This window comes from Setaria viridis, chromosome 9, assembly GCF_005286985.2.
Source record: "Setaria viridis chromosome 9, Setaria_viridis_v4.0, whole genome shotgun sequence".
NCBI classification, from domain to species: Eukaryota; Viridiplantae; Streptophyta; class Magnoliopsida; order Poales; family Poaceae; genus Setaria; species Setaria viridis.
The window spans coordinates 32,893,222-32,916,720 of NC_048271.2; the positions used below are offsets into that span (position 1 = coordinate 32,893,222).

The following is a 23,499-nucleotide window of genomic DNA, read 5'->3' on the forward strand; positions in this document are numbered from 1 at the left end:
AGATGGATAGAAGCTGGATGTATAACAGTGGGCCATTTAGTGATCCTTATCTAGCTGGCGTTGAACAATTCATGAAACATGTTATGAGTAGATTTAGTGCAGATGAGGAAATCAGTTGCCCATGCGCCGATGCCTGAATCATAAACAATTAAGTCAAGATGCGGTAGAGGAGCATATCCACATCAATGGTATTTCTAGATGCTATACTAGGTGGATTCACCATGGAGAGGAAGATAATGATGATGGACAAACTGATGGCACAATCGCTGTTGGTACTGAAGGTATATCATGGGATGGAAATGACCAGCCTCCAATTGATGATGAAGGACAAGCTGAAGATATCATAGAAGACAGTGCACGGGGAGTTCAGGGGTTGATTCAAGATTTGTACACCGTAGCAAGCCATGGCTTCAGTGGTAACTTGTATCAAGAAATCATGGAAGACGCAAAGCGTGAACTTTATCCAAGTTGCACCGAGGAGTCTAGGTTGACTTTCATTATTAAACTGCTGCATATAAAGGTGTACAATACGATGACAAATTCTGGGTTCAATGCATTCAACATCGTTGAAGAATGTTACCGGCCTCTCTAAGTCCTATAATGAAACTAAAGCTCTACTTCAGAAACTTGGTTTTGGTTATGTTGCTATTCATGTGTGCAAATATGATTGTGCCTTATTCTGGAAGGACCATGAAAATGATGATCATTGCCCAGTTTGTGGTGAATCAAGATGGAAAGTGAATAAGGAGGGTAGAAAGAAAGTTCCTCACAAGGTCATGCGTTACTTTCCAATAATTCCATGCCTTCAAAGGCTTTTTATCTCAAAGCAGTGGGCACAGTATGCAAGATGGCACAAGGATAGGAGGGTACCAATTGAAAATGAAATGAGACATCCTACTGATGGAGAAACTTGGAAAGAATTTGATGATACTTTCAAGTCTTTTGCAGATGATCCCCGCAGTTTGAGGTTAGCCATTGCTACTGATGGATTTAACCCATTTGGTCAGATGACCAATTCATATAGCATTTAGCCAGTGATAGTGATTCCATACAATTTTCCACCATGGATGTGTATGGGCCAATCCAATTATATGCTTGCTTTAATTAATCCAGGCAAAAAATCACCAAGCAAAGATTTCCATATGTTCATGTAGCCTTTGATAGCAGACATGCTTACCCTTTGGGAGGGTGTCTCTACTTATGATGCATATGAAGGCAAAGATTTCAGTATGCATGCAGAGATTCTATGGGGAATCAATGACTACCCTGCATTAGGCACCATGTCAGGCAGAACCACTAGGGGTTACTTTGCATGTGTGCACTGTGATGAGAATCCATGCTCCGAATGTCTGAGAAAAAAAATTGGGTTCATAGGCCATAGACGTTTCCTCCCAAATGACCATCCCTAGAGGAAAAACTGATCTTTCAATGGCCACCATGAAAATAGAGAGCAACCAAGGAAATTTAGTGCAGATGAGGTTCTGGCAAGGTTGGATGAAGTTTCCTATGTTCCAGGCAAGAATCCTAATAAGTAGAAAACAAGAAAACGACGCCGTAATGGAGAACCAGTATGGCATCTCAAGGTTAGCTTGTATGATTTTCCATATTGGTCAAAATTGAAGCTACAGTACAACCTAGATGTTATGCACATAGAGAAAAACATATGTGAAAATATTTTTTCAACTCTACTTAATATTCCGAAGAAGACAAACGACACAGTTGCTACTAGACTAGATTTGGAAGGTAGAGGTATAAGAAAAGAGCTTCATTTGCTGGAAGAAGTTGGTAATTCATCCACAAAGCCCAATGCTTGTTATGTTCTAACGCTAGAATTAGAGAAGAAGTTCTTGCAGTTTGTTAGCAATGTTAAATTTTTAGATGGCTATGCCTCTAATATATCAAGATGTGTCAATATGGAGGGAGGAACAATGCATGGGCTGAAAACACATGACTGTCATATACTGGTGCAGCGTATTTTACCAGTTGGCCTTCACGGGTTGGTGCGCAAAGATGTATATGAAGTAATTGCTGAATTGGGTAGGTTTTTTTAGACAACTTTGCTTGAAAACTCTAAAGGTTGATGCACTACACCAGATGAAGAAAGATATTGTAATTATCCTTTGCAAACTAGAGAAAATTTATCCTCCTGCATTCTTTGATGTTATGGTTCACCTAGCAATACACTTACCTGACGAGGCACTCCTTAGGGGACCGGTTTAGTATGGATGGATGTATCCTATTGAGAGAAGATTGGGCACCTTTAAGCGTTTCATCCACAATGAAGCAAGACCTGAAGGATCTATTGTAGAGGCATACTTGCCTATACTCGTATGACCCAATGCTCAACATATTTCAATGAAATTATTACTAAGTTCACTAGGCCTGAAAGAAACTTAGATGGAGCATAGAACATCTTACCCAATAATTACTCTATTTTTCGTCATGGTATTAACCTGTTGGGTGCTTCAAAACTTCATTACCAAGATAATGACTATGACTCTTGGTTTGTTTTAAATGATTGTGAAGAGGTTGATGAATACAAAGAGTGAGTAATTGTTGTCATTTCATTTCTGCCAACATTATTCAATACTAGTGTCACAATAAACTAATTAACTTCTTCCTTTCTAGCATGTATAGGGAAGAATTGGAACAACAATAGGTCAACAATATTGAAAAAATAATGTCAACCCAATTCGCTGCATGGTTCGAGAAACATGTGCGTGCAACTTTTACATCCTGGCTGAATCATTTAGTGTAGAATAAATTTTCAAACTCACCAATTCTCTGTGTTTTCCTGCAGCTTACCAAATTGAAATACGAAAGCACAACAAATGTTGATGAAGACCTGTACTCACTCGCATGTCGGCCGGATAGGCATGTGCGATCATACACAACCTGTATAATTAATGGGGTACGGTACCACACTATGGCTTGTGAGGCAGACAGGAAAACACAAAACTCCAGCATCAAGACTGTAGGTACTCACAATGATGACAATATTGACTTCTATGGGACAATCACAGACATTATTGAGTTGAATTACACTAAGAACAGCAAAGGAGATAGATTTGTTACCTTATTATGCTGTGAATGGTATAATCTTGAGGGAAGGACATACCAGATGAAAGATGATGGTTACTTCAAGAGCATTAACATCGAAGGCCGATGGTATAAGAATGATCCTTTCATTCTAGCCATAGAAGCTTCACAAGTATTTTTCTTGGAAGATACAAAGTTTGGTCCATGTTGGTGAGTGGTACAAGAATCTGGCCACCGACATATATTTGATGTTGAAGAGTCCGACGGAAAACAACCGATCCATGAATAAGTACAGATGAGATGTCAGGAGGTATACCAAGAGGACAATACTTTGTAGGAGATTGTACATGGGAGACATTTATCCTGATATGGATTTGTTGCATATGGATAATCAATCAGTTAGCCCTATTAGTGCAGACCTTGTCAAGACCATCCGTCGACATTAACAAACACCTCAACGTAATGAAACAGATAGCGAAGATGAAGATGAAACCTTCCTTGAGTACCATAGTCAAAATGAAGCGAGTATATCAGAAAACGACAGTGAAGATGACTAACCTTTGCATTTATGGAGCTATTTGTGAACCATGAACTTCTATTAGTGATTCTGTTGTATCTGAATTATGCTACTGAAGTTTGTATCTAAATTATGAAATTGTATGCCTTGTTGGAGGTGGTATTTGTGAGCCAAGACCTTGTATGCAATGATTCTGTTTCAATGGAAACTTGATTTATGAATTTTGTTCTATGCACATGCAACCTATTGGAAGTTACATATAGGCTATATGCTGACAAAATGTCATGGATATATGCTGCCCAGAATTCATTGAGATGATATATACTACCAAAATTCTAGGTTTTTATGACAACCTGACAATGTCATGGAAATTACAGGGTCTGTCATGTATATATATGCTGGATGTTACATACATGCTGCCAAAATTTCATCACACACAGGTTACACATCAATGCAAAAGGGATGATTAATTCCAACATACATCTAAAAGGTGCATATTTTATCACACAGACAGGTTACATATCCATGCACACAAGAGATGTCCAACAACACAAAGGCACATATTTCATACCAACTGCAAATACATCCTGCTTAGCAGGTTCAATACAACATGTCCTACTTCATCATCATAGCCAAAAGCATATCAAATGTGGCCAACATATCCAACCTACTTCACAACATGTTCTACTTCATCATCATTGCCTACTTCAACACTATAGTTACAACCAAAAGGATGGCCAACACCAGGAATGTTACATTTAGACAACCACACACATGACAAATGCAGCTTCCCATGCCTTCCCTGTTCTTGCCAACCATTTCCTTCACCTTGTTCAGATTCTGCTCTAAGCTATCAATTTTTTCCACCAACTCAGGAACTTCTGTTGTCAAAGCTACTGCAATGGTCGAGGAAGCTGACAGTAGATATCCATTATCATGAAAGAACACCACATATTCTTCCTCCAACCAATACCTAGTACATGTCCCCTACATCCAAATTAAAACAATAGGCAAATTAACATCAATAGTGCAGCCACTTAATGCTAAAAACACTATTACCATTCTCAGGCATGCCCATTCAAACAAGAATGAAATTTGGGAAATGCAAAATGATTATAACACTGACATTTCAATAGATCTTCCTGGGGAACATAAAAAATCTCCTTCCAACGTTATCATTAAACTGCGTGGTAGTGGCAGCAAACACCCTCACGTCCTTGCAATCTGGGCACATTTCAACGGCAACCCGTTGACATCATCAATCGGCGCTGGCAGCTCAACAGCAGTGGGCGGAGGCGCAGCGGCAACAACAGCAAGGGGTGCGAGTTGCAGGGAAACCCTAGCTGTGCTTAACCGCCGAGTGCGAGCGGTAGATGACGACGCCTGTGACATGAGAACTTGAGAGAGCGGGGATTGATTAGGCCTCACACATCCACTGGAAGGGGGGAAGGTGAGCGATGGGGAAAGGCAACGAAGGGGGGATGGGGAGGGGCATGAGGGCAACACTACCACAATTGCGCGCCTGGGGACTAGGAGCACACCGCCGACCAATGAGATGGAGTCACCACCGATCACCGGAGATCCGTGCTCCGTAGGGTGGGCTTGCAGCAAATCTGCGTGCTAGCTCCGCCCAGAGGCTGCCGTGCCGTCAGTTGGGGAGATGGGGAGCTGGCTCCGCCCAGAGGCCGCCTGCCGCCGTCTTCAGTTGGGGAAATGGGGAATGAAACTGGTCAACAGAGAGGGCTCAAGGGTCCACCTCCTATTGGGGGTACATTGAAATTGGGGGGGCGTCATATTTGAAATAACAAACACTAATGCTCCACAGACATCACATAAAACAGCACATATCGTCATAAAAATGCCATCGTCAACCGGCTCCTGGCGATTTACATTTTGTGACGACACTTGGTACCTTTATGTAGCAAAAAAAATAGTGTCGTCAGAAATAGTTCTAATTGTCATGATTTTATTACGCTACAGACTTTTGCGTCATATTATGATATATTATATGACAAAAATTTCCCCCATCATGAGGATTTTTTTCATAGAAAGAAGGTTTTGTTTTAGTGAGATTTGGATGAGGGGAGAGCCAGACCTCACTCGATGAAGTGCAAGAAGATGCCTGTCTCATGGGTGTAGCTCTCCAGAGGCTAGGGGTTGCCGAAGGCCTCCCTCTAATCAATGAAGTCCTTCTCTTGGAGAAGATCAGCATCCACCAATGCCTGGATGTCTGCCTCCTTCATCACGAACTTCTTCTAGGCGCAGGCTTGATTCGGCAGTGCTGTCTAATCGGTCTTGCCATACTTTGGCATCTGGATTTCTTTCTCCTTCACCGCCTTCCGCTTCTTGCTCTCTGCCACCTTGTTGGAGGTTGCTTTCTTCCCCATTCGTACTGACATGAGGGTCTTTTTGCGCATATACTTGGGGGCTAAGCTGGGGGAGACGGTGGCACTTGAGCTCAAGAATGGCAAGCGGTGGCGCTAGGGCTACAGTGTGAAAGACGAACAGGCAGAATGGCTCGGGTGAAATCGAAGGAATGAATTCCTCCGTTATTTATAACTGCAGCATAGTTAAACCGAGGCAACATTAATGGGGAATATTCTGTTTTTAAAAGCTTGGAGTTATCGCTTCACAATTTTCAACTTTCGGAGGAGATATGGTTAATGTTGGCGAACGGTCACGTTGATCAGTGGTTGACCCTTATACACAAACTAGTCATGTAACGGCTCGGGAGCTATGTGCCACGTGCCCATCGGCTAAAAAGTTTTTTCTGGGTTTTAAGGTGGAAGAGATGTGAAATTATAAGATAGACCCTCAGGCTGATTCTTCGATTCGACCTAAGGCTCGGAGGCTACTCCATATGGAGTGCGATTTCCAACGCACTTCCATATAAGATTCAAAATTGAAGATTCAAGACCAAGTTAACTCAAGCTTGAGCACATTCAAGCCACATGGCAGTATTCAAGTACATTCAAAGACCCAATTCGACAGATTACTCAAAGAAGCACCACAAACTAGTTGGAGACATCTGCAGAAGTACTCAAGACTGCTACATTTGACTAAAAAGTTTTTGGGGGCTTGTCGGCCATACATCCATGGGCCCACCAGAAGGTTTGGATAGTCCTAAATACAGGGCTGTACACCGAGACATGTCAAGTATGGAGACTACGATGCAGGATGGCGTGGTCTACGTGGAGGACAAAAACTAGTCGAGGATTAGGAAACTACTCGTAGCAATTAGAATAGGACATTTTGGTCGACTCCGACTAGTATTCTTGTAGAATAACCGATGTTAACCCTGCCCTTGGCAATATAAGGCGTGGCAGAGATCCCCACCAAACAAGTTCATCAATACAACACAACCAACACATAGGACGTAGGGTATTACGCGACATAAGCGGCCCGAACCTATCTAAATCGTGTGTTCGAGTTCACCATCGAGTTCCTGATCTCGGCGAGCCCCACGCATAAAATGCTAACTTGGATACCCCCTCGGTAGGTTGCCAGGTCTAAACACCAACACCGCCCTACACCATGGTCTCCATGTCAGATGCGTCTCGGTGTCCAGCCCTATATTTAGGACTATTCAAACCTTCTGGTGGGCAAATAGATGTATGCACGATAATGCTAGTGTGGGTGGAGAATAGGGGTATTCATACTCTGCGGAGGCCATGGCTAAAATGGAAAGTCTAGGGAGGCAAAGGAATGGCCTAAGCCATTTGGCTTAGGTGGGTCCAAGCCGATCAGCAAGGCCCTTCTTTTCATCCTCTCGTGCCCTCCTTCATCTCCAAGTCTAGCGTCTATGTTGTTTTGGAATCCTCTTTTCACATGTATGTGGGTCTGTGAAAGGATTTAGGATGTCGACTAGAGGGGGGTGAATAGTCAAACCTCAAAATGTTCAACAACTTCTAACAAGTTTATCAGAAACTTCCGAAGCTTCTAGAATTTTTTTGGGAAATTCTACAACTTGCGGAATTTTCGAAGAAATCTATGGATTCTCCGAAGATTAGCGAGATTGCACTATACCTCTATGAAATGCTTTACCAAAAGTAAATCAATGAAAATAGGTTAAGCAATAAGGTCTACAGAGCCTTGGAGACAAGATGAAACAGCTAGCAACCTTCTAGAAAACTAGATCGAGCACAAACCCTAGAAATATGTTCTATGCTTGAATATGAACGAAATGAAGAACTACAAGCATAAGAGACAAAAGGATTTGTTTATCGGAGTTCAGCTCCACACTTGAAGCCTACGCCTCCATTGAGGAACCCACAAAGGGTGGGCTTTTCACACCTAAGCCACTTTCCTCACTCTAGCAATCACAAAGATCTAGCTAGAGTCACTTAATCGTCGGGGTAATACAAACTTCCCGTAGGTAGCCACAAGCTTGGATGCTCCACGGGCAACACCTAGCCAGCTAGGGGTTTGAAGCTTCAAGAGTAACAAACGCGAAATCACTGGCTTGACGAAGAACAAGGTGCTCCAGAGAGGGAAATCAGCTCACTAGCACTCTCTCTTGCTCTCCCTTGAACCCCTCCTTAAATCCCCACCAAATCTCACCAAGAATGTCAAAGGGGGAGTAAAGAGGGGCTTTCAATGTGTTTCATAGGCTCATCATGAAGTTAGGTCAAGAAAATAATTGTGGGGAGGGGGTGATGAGGTATTTATACCCCTTCACCCCGAAACTAGCCGTTGGAACATTAAGTTCCAGAAACTTCCAGAACTTCTAGATGATTTTAGAACAACTTCTAGGAAACTTCGCAACTCTCATATCAGCACCATTCTAAGTATACCCATGTGAAGTGCAGGTGCAAATGTGTCTCTCATAGGTTTGTTAGGTCATCTTGAGTACCTTTTTCATTGTAAAGATCAAAGATTACGCATCCATCTTAATAGTGCGGCATTCCTATACTCAAATTCAAATCAAAATTAAAATTAGGCTTCAAGGTATGCCCCATATTCATTCATTTCCTTTTTTAGGGTCATCCACAAGTGCTATATGTCCACCAAACCTTTTAAACCTGCTCATGCACTTGAAAGTTTATTAGACACTTAAGCTTATGTCATTAATTCACCAAAACCCACTTAGGGGCCAAGATACTCTTCAGTCTAGCACATGGATATCCTCTCGATAACCTTCCAAATCTTCTGTTTCCTTCATCTTGATCCGGAGATCATCCTACCTTATCTTCATAAACTTAGCCCTTAATAAGTTTTCAGGGATGCTAAGCATCAATGGACGCTGATGATGACATTACACCCATACATACGGTTAGGGATGAAAGTGGTATGGATACTATCCTCCATTCGTCCGACCGAAGGGGTTTAGACAGTCAAATGGGTAGTTTGTATCGAATCCGGACATTCAATATCCATACCATATCCGAATCTAAATACTCAAAGCAGGATATTTAATATGCGAATAGGATAAATACCATTATTCGACACATCTTGACACTATTCGTATCCGTATTCGATCCAAGAAAAAATAACTATCTGTATTTGTATATATCCATTCGTATCCGATCCATTTTCATCCCTACATATAGTCATGTTTGGAGAATGGCATGGAGGCGGAGGAGACCAGCAAGGTTGTCCAAGCCAAGAAGGAGCCCCAAAGTTTATCCGGTTTGAGATGCCAAGGTGGAGGCCTTAACTGGCCGTCATCTTTTGCTTGTCTATCATTGATCTTGGGCCTCATCCATTTATGCACCAATTTAGTCCAAATTCCTACAAAAATAAAAGATCCTCCAAAACACAAGGTACATGCAAATATGACCCAGTTATTGAACATGATCGATAATAATGATATTAATTTCATGCCATTATTGAAGATAAATAGGGGTAAAAAGGTGTCAATAACAAGTACCAACAATCTATTTGGTAGATCTTATGGATTTTTCCTGTTCCACTATAATAATAAAATTTCAGTTGGCATTTAAGAAATTATTCAACTTGTCAATCACCAATATATCTTTTATGGTAGGTATCAATGCTAGCTAGCTACATGTTCACTTAATTTAGAGGTGCTTCTACGGTACATTTAGAACCATGCTTGTGATTTCTCACTGTATTCATAATTTAGTTACTTGGTTCTATAAGAATTTTCATTTATATATTAAAAGTTATTGCGTTCATTCAAGAATTAACTGATAAGTCGTTCATTGACTATTTCCTTCAAGTGTTTTCTAATTCTTTGAGAATAGCATTTCTCAAATTCTCTCATGCAAGAGATAAGTGATTTACACAATACTTTTCACATTAACTTGAGCCCTTCTATGAACTTCTTTATTTATAAAGTCTTATTCATAATAAGTCATTTTCTCACTTTATTTCCTTCTAGGATTTTCTCTCAAGACATTTAATATTCATTCAGTACTATTATCTTTACCTTAGACATTCATACTTGGTATGAGACTTAATTTCTATATGTTGTGATTTTATTCCTTCGAGGAAATGATGAGTCCTTCAAGGATGTTCTCGTGGATTTTAAGAATGAATTGATTAACTACATAATTTTTACACATTCGTTCTTTCTATTTGCCAAGTAAGTAGTAAAATATTCATTCATACATAATGAAAGTTTACTAGTCTTTGAGAGACTTTATCAACCATTGCATTTCACCATATCCTTATTCATAATAATGACTTCTAGGTTCAAATACACAGCATTTAATCAGCATGCTGATTGCCTATCTTTCAGCGTTGCATTTCCAATGTTTAACAAAATTTTGTGCAAGAAGAAACAAAAAAGAGAAAATCTTCATGTAATCGAGTCAGGGGCACTTTTCATTTGGATCCACAACCCACACTATTTATATGCCGATTTGTCTTTTTTTTGTTTAACCTCAAACTTTGCATACTCATAGATTATTGTATTATCTATCCAGCTACATTTTTGGTCAAATTTATCACACTCTTTGGTGTGTATTTTTCAGGTGAAGTATGGGAGCATGCCAAGTGGTGGAGCACGTACTCTCTCCCAATTAAAGATCCACCTGTCAGGTAGAAAGAGTAGCAGTACCTGATTTGCAAGCATTACGAGGTTGACGGCAGAAAAAAATATACTGGTGGCATGAAAGACAAATTGAGGAGAACAAAATGCTTAACGCGATTGACGGGACGGCCTTAGCTTGCGCCCTGACTTATCTGTGGTCAACGTTAGTTGAAATAATTTTTAATAGCAGCTTCTTGATCGTAAATTTGGACAAGGCTTAAGCTTAATTAGAGGTATGTTGGTTTGACTTAGAACAATATTGCTTTTTCGAAGACATGATTACCTATATATCTTTCTGAAGCTGAACATGATTACTTAGTTAATTCTCACCAGCTGGTGGGGATTCCTGCTAGTTGGCCGGTTTATAACGTGGCCAGATCAGTTTTTATGTGTTCCCACGTCTCCGCACGGTTCAAACTTTAGTAATCTGGAAATATCATCTCCGTCTATATTTGTGTTATGCGCTGGAAATATGAGTTTATATTTATATATTTCATTAATTATTTGTATTGTTGATCAACAAGAATGTAACTCGTTAGTGGAACTTATCTAGCATTCTGATTATATTCTAAATGATCCCAATCTCATGTATATCACCAGCTTGGACAAAAGTATTTGAAAGACCGCTACATGTATGTATTTATTAAAAGTTACAACATCTTTGATTAAAACTTAAGATCGTCGTTAGCCCAACAAGTGTGTTAAAAATGCACTACCTCTATCCTGAAATATGTGGATTCTGAGTTTATCTTAGTTTATACAAAAGAACAATAGTATTTACGATTTCAAATGAGCATAATTAAATCAAATATGGAATATATTTTTCATTCTTTGATATTTTAGATGTTAATTCCGTTGTCTATAAATTTGCTCAAACTTAGAATATCTTGAGAACAAACTTAGGATTCCTTATATTTCAGGATGAAAAGGGAATAGTTAGATATGCGGTATATACCATGTCATATGATATGAGTGATTTGAATAGAATTTCTTTCTCTAGTGATGTGAGAGATATCTCTAGGCCATGTAATGTGCATGATTGCGTAAGAAAAGTGCGCGATAATGCTGTCTGGACTATCTTGCTAATAGCTATGAAAGGTAGAGCTTCCTCAGACAGTCATGGCCTCGAGTAGTGAATTTAATGGTCGCGGTGCTGTCGCAGAATGGCACGGATCCTGCATCTCTTGCGATGTTGATTGGTACAGAATCGGTGTATGTGTGTATATATCAATATTCATTTGTATATGATTCATGTGCCGACATAGTATTGCAAGTTAAGGAGTTGACAAATTTTACTATTACTACCTTATCTACACTAAACCAAGAGCAATGTTGGACCCGAGTACTTCAATCATTGAATGAACTGATTAGAATTGGTGCATATATAATGTTACATAGTAGCATCGTATAGTTTCTTGAATAATCTGATTAGAGCATTTTTTTATTTGCGCTAGTTTAGCCTACCTGCAGCAAATTCATCTCTTGAAAACCTTGTTTGTAATCATCATCTTACAGCTTGTTTGCCCGCTCAAAAATAATCCATCTGCCACCCTGGTCGGCCATATGCTTATTTCCTCGGTACCACACCCACCAACCCTCTCCATGATGGCCAGGTCAACTTCCTCTCCCAGTCTTGCTTCTAAAACCCAAAATTTGGAATCCACAACCCTAACACTCTGAATTTTTTTAATTCCTAACCTAATTTTGTTGGAGAAGCCCAATCTCACCGGAGATGAAGAAAAGAGGGAGCAAATCTCGCAGATCAGCACTTAAATGTAAAGCCCATCACATAACACACAAGTACGTATTTAGAGCAGGAAGCACTAGTAGAGAATTGGCTTTCGATCCGCCCCCTTTTGTCCCGGTTTAAAGTTGGCCTGGGACAAAAGGGGGTGCGCCACGGTAGGCAAAAATGGAGGGGAGATTTACTCCCGATTGGTAATTGCAACCGGGACTAAAGGCCCCTTTAGTCCCGGTTGCAACGGCTAGTGGGGGGCTGTCGGCGGCGGCACCCTTTTATCCCGGTTGGAGGCTCCAACCGGGATAAAAGGGACACCCTTTTATCCCAGTTGGAGGCACCAACCGGGATAAAAAGTTTAGTCCCGGTTGGTGCCTCCAACCGGGATAAAAGGGTGTCCCTTTTATCCCGGTTGGAGGCACCAACCGGGACTAACTATTCAACCGGGACAAAAGGTGTTCCTTTTTGTCTCGGTTGGAGTTTTTAACCGGGATAAAAACCCATCCCCATTATATACGGCCAAGACAGAGGACTTTCTTCCTCCTCCAGCCCGAGCCAGTCCAGCACATTGACAGAGAGAGCTGAGCTTCACCTACTCTCCGGTAGTGCCGAAGCAAGCAAGGGAGGTGCTGCCCGAAGTTTTTTCCCTCATTTTCGTGGGAATTTCACTCAGCCAACACAAGTGTTGCGAAGGTTTGCTACTTCATTCTCGTGTTATGCTTTGATTTATGCTTTGGAGATGGAAAGATTATTTGCTAGAATGTGATGATGAAGTAGAAAAATGGAGAGGTATTTTGAGCTAGAATGTGAGGGAGATTGATGTGTCATATATAGTATGCATTATTGCAGTGGTTTAAAAATGATGCTACCTTGTCTAGACGGTTTATCTTATCAAATTCAATATGGTTTTTCAAATCCACACTTGTTGAACTTGCATACCGTGTTCATTTCTGCGAGGATGTTCTCCGCCGAGCAGCAACGTATGTCAAGAAGGAGGTTCGATTCTACGAGAAAGAGTGGATACGGACATCGTGACCGTGTCCCCTTTTCCGTAGCATCTAACCTCTTTCATGACGAAGTGCGGTGCCGCCCAGTTGAGGATATCCTCGCGAGATGATCACGGTCTTCAAGTTCAACAACTTATGCAGTGTTAAGATAATAATTTTTGTACATAGATGGCTTCTGCTACTGGAGGAAGTGGCGATGGTGGGGGCGATCGTGGTTCCTATTATGGCAAGGTTCCAATCATAGTTGGCCCTCAGCATAAGCCGAAGAAAAAGAGCGTGCTGGAAAAAGCAATGCTTCGTTATTTGCAGCAACGTCATGAAGAAGTTGTTGCCGCGGGTCAGGAACCTCCTTTTGGTGGTCGTTATGCTCCACCCTCAGTCCCGGGTGTTTCACGTCCACTTAGTACTACCGTTTCAGGCGGCACAAATAAACCTAAGGATGAGGTTGGGTTAGCGGAACCTTCGTCGTCACCGTCCAAGGATGCTTAAAGTCCTCCTTGATAATAACCAGTGGATGGCTTGTTGTATTGTATCATGTTGTTTGGGACTTTAATTTAAATATGTGTATTTGGATCTTCATGTTGTTGTATTGTACCATGTTGTTTGGATCTTTAATCGATTTTCACGCGTAATCCATTGTCAAGTGTAATCCATTTTCATGCGTAATACGATGCAGATGGACCGGCAATGGATGTATAATGCAGACAGGCAGAGCAAGGCGTTTATTGATGGCTTGCATTATTTTCTCGAAGTGGCAAAAGCGAACAAGCCAGAGAATGGGTTCGTATGTTGTCCATGCTTCCAATGCAATAACAGGAAGGAGTATTCAAAGGATTCCTGGGGGACTATTCACAGCCACTTGTTTAAATACGGTTTCATGCCTAACTATTTGGTTTGGACCAAGCACGGTGAACTAGGGGTTGTAATGGAAGATGGCGAGGAGGAGGAGGAAGATGACACCATTCCGGACTGGGTTGCAAGCCAAGCTTTTGCAAGTACTACAATGGGCGAGGCTGATGAAGATGAGTTTGCAGAAAATGGCCCTACTGATGACCTTGGTCAGGTGATACGAGATGCATACAGAGATTGCGAAACTGAGAAGGAAGCAGCAAAGTTGCAGCGCATGATAGATGATCACCAAAAATTGTTGTACCCAGGTTGCCAGCAGGGTCATAAAAAACTAGGTACGACACTAGAATTTGTGCAATGGAAGGCAAAAAATGATGTGTCCGATAAGGCATTTCAGGGGATGTTGAACATTGTCAAGAAGATGCTCCCCGAGAATAATGAATTACCGTCCACAACATATGAAGCTAAACAGATTATTTGCCCTCTTGGATTGGATGTTCAGAAGATACACGCATGCCCTAATGACTGTATCCTCTATCGTGGTGATGAATACGAGAAATTGGATGCTTGTCCCGTCTGCGAAGCCCTGCGGTATAAGATCAGGCGAGATGATCCTGGTGATGTCGAGGGGCAGTCTCCCAAGAAGAGAGTTCTTGCGAAGATGATGTGGTATTTCCCTATAATACCATGCTTGAAGCGCTTGTTCAGGTACAAGGCGAATGCTAAGTTGATGCGATGGCACAAAGAAGACCGTAAGGAAGATGAGATGCTGAGACACCCCACAGATGGGGCACAGTGGAGATCAGTTGATAGAACATTCCCAGACTTTGAAAGTGAAGCAAGGAACATAAGGTTTGGTTTAAGCACTGATGGATTCAATCCATTCGGTGAGTTGAGTAGTGGCCATAGTACTTGGCCTGTGACCCTTTGTATGTTCAACCTTCCTCCTTGGCTATGCATGAAGCGGAAGTTCATTATGATGCCGGTGCTTATCCAAGGCCCAAAACAACCCGGCAACGACATTGACATGTACCTAAGGCCATTGGTTGATGACCTTTTACAGCTCTGGAAGGAAGAAGGTGTACGTGTGTGGGATGAGGATAGACAAGAGATCTTTAATCTACGAGCACTATTGTTCGTAACCATCAACGATTGGCCTGCATTGAGTAACCTTTCAGGACAGACAAATAAGGGATATCGGGCATGCACCCACTATTTAGACGACACAAACAGCATGTACTTGACACACAACGGACCTCATGTGAGCTGCATGCACCGGTCGGCAACCTCACTATTAAGGTATACTTATACATAATATTTATGCAATCTTGTCAATTGATCCAGGCCTCGAGATCGGAGTTCAACTTGTTTACTTCTGCTATATGTACAGGTAGCGTACAGGAGTGCGTTAGCAACCCTGGCGGGGCAGAGCAGTCATGGCATGGAAATTCCAACAGGCTACGCCAGCGTCTGTGTAGAGCAAATAGTTGATCCCCAGTATGAAGGTCTAGAGCTCGACTTCCCGGGAGGCGACGGGGAAAAGACATTGGCAGATGCGCTTCATGGGATCATTCTATGGCAAAAACGCTACATCATTATTCCCGGCACGGAGCCATCTCCTCAGACCTCAAGACCGCTCCCCGTAGATCCCCAGCAGCGACCTTCTCCTCATACCTCGAGACCGTCATCTCCTGCTCCAGGACCGTCCCTTCCATCTATATCAAGGTCTCCATCTCCACCACATCCTGGTGCTGGGAGCGACGACGACAATAACAACACCCCTCCCCGATCACCGTCGCCGGCACCAAGAGCGCCCCCTTGAAGGAACCTGCACCACCACTAAAGAAGTCACGAGCACCGCCTCCCAAGCAAAGACAGAGAAAGAAGAAAACAAAGGAGCCTGAAGTGACTCGTAAGGAACGCTTTGAGGCAATGTCTCATGCGGAACAGTGGGCAGAAATCCAACGAGAGGCCAGTGAGTGGTTCAAGAAACAAGCCGAAAAAAAAAGCAAGGGAGATGGAGCCACCGCCAGTAAGTCGGCGAGATTTAAACTTTTTTATCAGGATGGAAGAAGGAGCCAAAAAAAGGATACCACTCTTGTCAAACTATGAACGGGCTCTAATAAAGGCTGATGAAAAGGATAAAAGGAAAGGAAAGTCATCTTCCAGCGGTCCAGTCCCCGACCTCAGCCATTTATCAAAAAAAGATGCTCAACGGGTAAAAGCAATGCCCTTGGATCAACAAGCAAATGTATTGAAGTTTATGGAAGAAACAGGTCTAGGACTTGATGAATGCATAGGGCAAGTTGAGACGCCAACTGCACCGCCCCCTGAGCCGAGATGGCCTTATGAGCTAGGCAAACCTCTAGTAAAGCCTTCATTGGTACGGAAGCTATCAACAAAGATGTACGTATTCCATCAATGGTACATGATGGCATCCGCCGACTCGAGGGAGATGATCGGCATGAAGGTAAAACCGATAGATTTTCACGGTGAAGGGGAGAAAGTGCTGTGGCTAGACTTCAAGGATATATACGAAGTGTACCATCATGATGCCCTGGACGTCTCTCTAATCAGCGCTTGGGTTCTGTAAGTGTCCGTTTATCTCTACATGTAAATTTTGGCGTGCGTCACCGTACTAACTTCATCTTCCATTTCATGTAGGATGCTAATTCAGACATGCCGCCGAGAGGCGTACCTACATGTAGGCTTCATGGATCCATCTGTAGTTAACCAACAACAGATACAATTAGCGCCGGAAAAAACCTTTGCGGAAATATACAATTTCTTAGACAAACAAACATTCAAGGATTTCATACTACTTCCATACAACTTCAAGTAAGTGTGTGTATACCGTCTACTTTCGATGTCTTTTTCCTTATCTCTACATGTTAGTTAGCTCTAATATGCATGGACATTTTACGCACGCAGCTTCCACTGGATCCTTATTATAATTGAGCCTGAAAGAAGCCACGTCACTGTCTTCGATTCGTTAAGGAAAGATCCGGTGGACTACCAAGAATTGCAAGACATGCTAGGCTTGTAATAATTCTGGACCTTTATCTCTATGCAAAAGTTTATTTCCTAAATTTTATCCCTGTTACACTATATCATTCATTATTCTAATCCGCAGCGCATGGAAACAATTCATAAGGACACACAAAGGTCCATTCAAAGAAAAACTTACATGGAACACAGACTTCCCGGTACGTATGAAGTCTGCACATTTATTAAATTGTATAACACGAATATTTCATAACTTCTTTTTTTCCGCACTGAAGTGCTTAAGACAGGAACCCGGGAATAATCTATGTGGCTACTATATCTGTGAGCACATGCACAGTTTTATGGGACCCAAGGGACCGAAGATGACGCCGCACAACTTTAAAGTACGTAAAATAAAACTATTACTAGTTAATTATTTTCTAGCTCCTTATATGTATTTGTTCGTCTAACATTCACAAATTTCCAAATTATAGATGTTAAATATTCAACAAGGACTCTTGAAGGAAGAAAGAGTAGCGGCAATATGTGAAGGTCTCATTGGATTCATAATGGACGAGGTGGTAGATCCAAAAGGAGAATTTTATTACGATGGACGACAATTAGACACTCCGATCAGCAACACCACGACGGGAAGATTGTAGACAGATACTTTGATTTATTTGTATATATAATACGCGCTAATTATGATCGATTTGTACTAAGCTAGTTGAATTGTGTATATGAATTGTGTATAAGGATTGTGTATATATATAGTAATTGTATAATTACAAATCCCATTCGTTTAAATACTAGTTGATTTCATTCTAAAAAAATCTCAACTACTAAAGGTTAACAAATTAAAAGGGCCGCGGTACTACGTATACGTGATGCATGCATGAAAAATTCAGGCGCCACGGTAGTGCCATGCAGGCGCCATTTAGTCCCGGTTGGAATCCAGCCGGGACTAAAGGGCGTGTCCTGCGCCTGGCGTGGCAGGCCCTTTAGTCCCGGTTGGTGTCACTTTAGTCCCGGTTGGTGACACCAACCGGGACTAAAGGGGGACCTTTACTCCCGGTTAAAAGACCGGGGACTAAAGACCCCCCCTTTTGTCCCGATTGGTTTATCCCGGATGGATATCCGAGAGATATGCACCCTACCAACCGGGACTAAAGGTCAATTCTCTACCAGTGAAGCCAAGAACCAACGCCACAAGCTAATGAGATTTGCTGCTGAAGTCCGATCCAAACACATTAAACAGCAAGCGGTGGGCGTTGAGCAGAGGAGGGTGAATTGAGCGGAAGAAAAATCTGGCATGGGAGGGCAGAGAAATATTTTTGAGAAAAAAGAAATGTTTCTAGCCTCTGCGACCGCATACAATCAAGTTTTTACACCATTTTAGCTTACAAGCTAATCACTAAGGAAGACACGTACGCAAGTAAAAGGAAATAATAAAAAACAAAGTTTATTATTATTTTTCCATCCATTCTTGTCGAAGATATCTAAATCGATGACTTCTATCGCTTTGCTTGCCGAATAGATAAATTCCTTCGGTTCATCACGCTGGGGACCGGTACCGCAGCTAATATACCGATGTAGATTGATTATGTTTTACTCTCATGAGTCTCTAATCCAACGAATATATTAAATTATAACAGACAGTCCCGATCATAGTACAATACTAAAAGAATAAAATCAATGATTGAGCTGCGCATCACAAATAAAGTCAACAGCTGGTAACGTGGGATGAAACTTAAACAAACTCAGTCACCCTTATCGTTATGCACTAACATACATCCGTGTTTGTTGGCACCAACCTTCGCCCAGGAGTGTATTTGTTTGCTTGTTTTTCCAACTCCATCAACCGTTCAAATACTCTCCAGAGAAAGCATTAAGCTTATGCACTTCATCACCTAGTTAGGCCACCATGCAGATGTCGCGGATGCCACTCTGCCTCCACCTCGCCGCCGCCATAGCCTTCGTCATGAGCATGTCTTGGGCGACGGCGGCCGTGGATCAACGCCGGCCAATCACACTGCCCGGATGCCCAGACAAGTGCGGGAACATCAGCATCCCGTACCCTTTCGGCACCAAAGCCGGCTGCTACTTTGATGACACCTTCTCCGTCACCTGCAACCTCTCCACAACGCCCCCCGCAATACTCGACGAACCATTCACGTTGCAGGCGAGCGCGTACTACTTCGGAGGCCAAGCCAACCCGGTTGGCGTCATTACCAACAAGTCCTGGTGGACGGCCGACCTCGTCGACGTCAACGTCGCGCGGGGAGAGGTGCGGGTGTCCATGCCGATCAGCTCCGACTGCAGCATGAATGAGAGCTACCATGAGCTCAGCGGCCTTGCCAGAATGTCACTGAATTTCTCGACGACGTTCCTCTTCTCCACGGCACGGAACGTGCTGGTGGGCGTCGGCCAGAGCGTTGGAGCCCGGGTCTTCGGCGACACGGCTCGAACCAACTACTCCGCCGCCTGCAACTCCCTGTTCGACACGCCGGCAGCGGTGCAGGATGGGCTGTGCAAAGGGATCGGCTGTTGCCAGGCAGAGCTTGCGCCGGGACTCCTCGCCGTTATGTCCTCCATGTACTACCAGAGCAACAGCATGTGGAAGACATTCCCGTGCACCTACTCCATGGTGGTGGACAGGTCGTGGTACAACTTCTCGTTGCAGGACCTCTACGGCTACAGGGTTTTGGACAAGAGATTTCCCGGGGGCGCACCGGTCGTGCTGGACTGGGCCATCAGGAATGGTTCTTGTCCGGCGGAAGGCAAACCGTTGCCCATGGCTTGCCGCAGCGGCAACAGCCTCTGTGTTAACGCGACCAACGGCTACGGTTATCTCTGCAAGTGCAAGGACGGCTTTGACGGCAACCCATACATCCCTGATGGATGCCAAGGTAGTGCACACATTACCTGCGTACAATGACATTTATTTGAGTAACAAGAATTCTCTGCGTTGTTTGTTTTATTTCTCCAGTTTATAGCACTAATTAAGTGATGAAAATTTGTAGATATTGATGAATGTGCCCTTCGACAAGAGAAACCTGAGTTACGTGATTCATATCCTTGCAATGGTATTTGCAAGAACTTAATCGGGGGATATGATTGCAATTGCAAATTTGGAATGAAAAAGGACGGCAATGGAACATGCACGCCGGTGTTTCCCATCCCAGCAATGGTGGCTACACTTGGTATGGAACTTCCGCATTTAATTTACTACTGTTGTGCAAAATGGATGTCATATTCAATGAGATGTCTTTGTAGTTTCATACATTTATCAGTTTCCCATTTGTATGTATTACAAAATGGGTGAATCTAGTAATGTGTATTGACATGGATACACGATTTATCCTACTACTATAATTTTTTGATATACTGGCTCTATCATTTTAGTTGTCGTGATCGACCAATTTAGATAACAAGTACCACAATCAATGAAAACCCATAGCACTCTACATAATCCAGGTAGTGTTAGTGAGGTTGAAATTTTTTAATTATTACGCCAGCTATGCGATATTATCTTCCCATGTTGTTCACATGTATTGCATTTGTATTTAGATATGACTTCAAGTTAAGTTACTAGTTGGAGCAAGTAATCCAAGCAACATTTTTATTTATAAAACATTACCTTAATAAAATGCAATCCAAGAACCTAGTTATCACCTTAAGATCAAGTAATTTGTTTCAAATCGTAGGTTGTTTTACCTTTTCTCGATTCATAAATTCATTTATGCATCTAGGTGCATAGAAAACTAGAAAAGCTAAAATGACTTACAATTTGGAACGGAGGGTGTAGTAAGATATTTCTAATAATGCTATGATAGATTTCAAGAACAACCAATAAAGAAAATAATTAAGATTCTTGAATCACTAGTTGATTTTGTGCTTCATGATATTTAGTTTGTGTACCATGTATGAGAGTATATGTCGGCTGATATTTATTTTTAAGGTTTTTCAAATTTTCCAGTCAATTGGAATACGTTGCATCATCCAAAGAATAGATAGACAGAGTTTCATGAGATCTAGCAACTTTGTTATAGAACTATCTACAAATTCAATATATCCACATGATTATTACCTAATAATACCGTATGTTATGTTCCAATATTGACAAGTGTCGGATTTAGTGACTGGCAGTCCACTAGGAGGTTACCCAAGTGGTTGATTTGTAGGCGGGGGTGATCGTAAGATCAAGAACTCGAATGGTAACATAGGAACGTAAGATTTAGACAAGTTCGGACCTCCGGAGAGTAATACCCTACATCCTGTGTTGTGGTGGACCCTATTGCTGATTGCAGATGCGAAGAGTTGGTGTGTGTTCCCCTCGGGGGGCGTTTCTGGCCACCTTATATAGCTGACGACCTAGGATTACAAGTTTGATAGGATCTAATCCTAGTCTATTGTTACAAGGAAATCAATCTGAGTTGGTTTACAACAAGTATCTCGTGATATACGGACAGAATCAGTTCGCCCAGCCTCGAAGCTTGTGCTTAAGGGAACATCATGCCTTGGCCCACACAACATGGTCAGGTGGGCCCACCTGTCATGGCCGACCAGTATCCCAGTCGGTAGGGACCTGTGGGGACCCTTATCCCTCAACAACTAACATATGTTCATATCAAATAACGGATTTACAATGCGTAAGGCTTACTTAGTTTTCTTAGAAACCTCTAATATGGCATTTTTCATGTTTTATGTTTCATAATATTTTATGCATATTTTCTTCTTTCTATATAAGTTAGTTGAGAAACAGTTAATGATCTTTCTCAACTGTCATGCAGGCATAGTTATTGTCGCATCCATTGTGGTTATTGTAGTATTGTTTAAGCTTCTGTTTGAGGAGAAGAGAAAGACCAAAGAATTTTTCATAAAGAATGGTGGTCCCATACTGGAAAAGGTTAACAATATTAAGATATTTAAGAAAGATGAGCTCAAAGCAATCATAGAACCGTGTAATGTTATAGGGAAAGGTGGATTTGGGGAAGTGTATAAAGGGCTTCTTGATAATCAGCTGGTTGCAATTAAGAAATCCATTAATGTGGACAGGTCACAAGAGAAGCAATTCGCAAATGAGATTATCATCCAATCACGAGTCATCCACAAGAACATTGTCAAGCTCATAGGGTGTTGTCTAGAGGTTGATGTCCCAATGTTGGTCTACGAGTTTGTTCCACAAGGAAGCCTCCATGACATTTTACATAATCAAAGCAATAATGTCAGCCTCAGCTTAGGCACACGTTTAAACATTGCTGCGGGAGCAGCTGAAGGGTTGTCTTATATGCATTCAAAAACCTCTACAACTATTTTGCATGGTGATATCAAACCTGGCAATATACTTTTGGATGATAACTTTGATCCAAAAATCTCAGACTTCGGTATCTCAAGGCTGATTGCAATAGATAAATCACATACCAAATGTGTCATAGGTGACATGTGCTATATGGATCCAATATATCTTCTATCAGGATTGTTAACGAAGAAGAGTGATGTTTATAGTTTTGGAGTTGTGCTTCTAGAACTTCTGAGTAGGCAAAAGGCAGCTTTTGGTGAAGACAGAACACTAGTTAAAGCTTTTCTTGATTGCTACAGAGAAGATAAACAAATACTTGAGCTATTTGATAAGGAAATTTTAGCAGATAAGGATATCGAGGTACTTCACAAACTTGCAATGCTCATAGTGGAATGTCTAGAGCTCGATGTGGACAGAAGACCAGAGATGACAGATGTAGCTGAACGACTTCACAGTTTGAAGAGATCTCACAAAAATCTGTATGATAAAAACACCAGTGCCACTACATAATATTATATATTAGGGCTTGCATTGTAGAGATTTCAATCACCATAACATTATGTTACAGAATTATACTTGCCCTTCTAAGAGTTCTTTACAGCTTTAGTGCTTCCTGTCTTTCGTAAATGCAGTAATAAGGATGCCTAACTTGTGCACCAAAATTTTCATTTCCTTATTCACCTTTGTTGTAATTCTCTGTCTCTTTTTACTCACTCAGTTTATAATTAACCAAAAGTGGGAAACTACCCTGCGAGAGACTGAGGGCCACCCAACGTGTGTAACTCTTCCTGCATGCTTGTGAAGAACCCTCAACTATCTACCGTACCCCTACTCGCACTTTTGGTCACGGCAGTTGGCTTGGCCTTATGGGCCGAATCAGTAGTACACAAGGTTAGCTAGGGTTTAGGGTTATAGATAAGAATAGCCAGCACACATAAGTGTCCTATCCTAGTTGGTGCGGTTTGGAATCGGCACATTTAGGTCCTTTTTGGTATGGCTCCACTCCTAAACTTCAGCAACTCCATCAAAAAATTCAGCCAAACATCCCAGCTCCAAAACTCCATG

General features: G+C 41.9%; 1 protein-coding gene and 1 pseudogene across 1 annotated transcript; both read left to right on the forward strand.

The window, feature by feature from the left end:
• The first annotated feature begins 221 nt into the window (after window positions 1-221).
• On the forward strand, window positions 222-3,596 carry LOC140221183 (uncharacterized; annotated as a pseudogene).
• A 15,376-nt stretch (window positions 3,597-18,972) lies between these two features.
• On the forward strand, window positions 18,973-23,015 carry LOC117839740 (wall-associated receptor kinase 1). The gene is made up of 3 exons (XM_034720147.1): window positions 18,973-20,041; window positions 20,156-20,335; window positions 21,926-23,015. Exons 1-3 carry the CDS (start codon window positions 19,057-19,059, stop codon window positions 22,942-22,944), a joined length of 2,184 nt encoding a protein of 727 aa, XP_034576038.1. The 5' UTR covers window positions 18,973-19,056; the 3' UTR covers window positions 22,945-23,015.
• The last annotated feature ends 484 nt before the right edge of the window (window positions 23,016-23,499 follow it).

Bases quoted from the DNA above. Each gene is read 5' to 3' on its own strand.
- LOC117839740 (XM_034720147.1), top strand. From the start codon at position 19,057: ATGCAGATGTCGCGGATGCCACTCTGCCTCCACCTCGCCGCCGCCATA. The intron at 20,042-20,155 runs GTAGTGCACACA...GAAAATTTGTAG, and splicing joins CATCCCTGATGGATGCCAAG to ATATTGATGAATGTGCCCTT. The intron at 20,336-21,925 runs GTATGGAACTTC...ACTGTCATGCAG, and splicing joins AGCAATGGTGGCTACACTTG to GCATAGTTATTGTCGCATCC.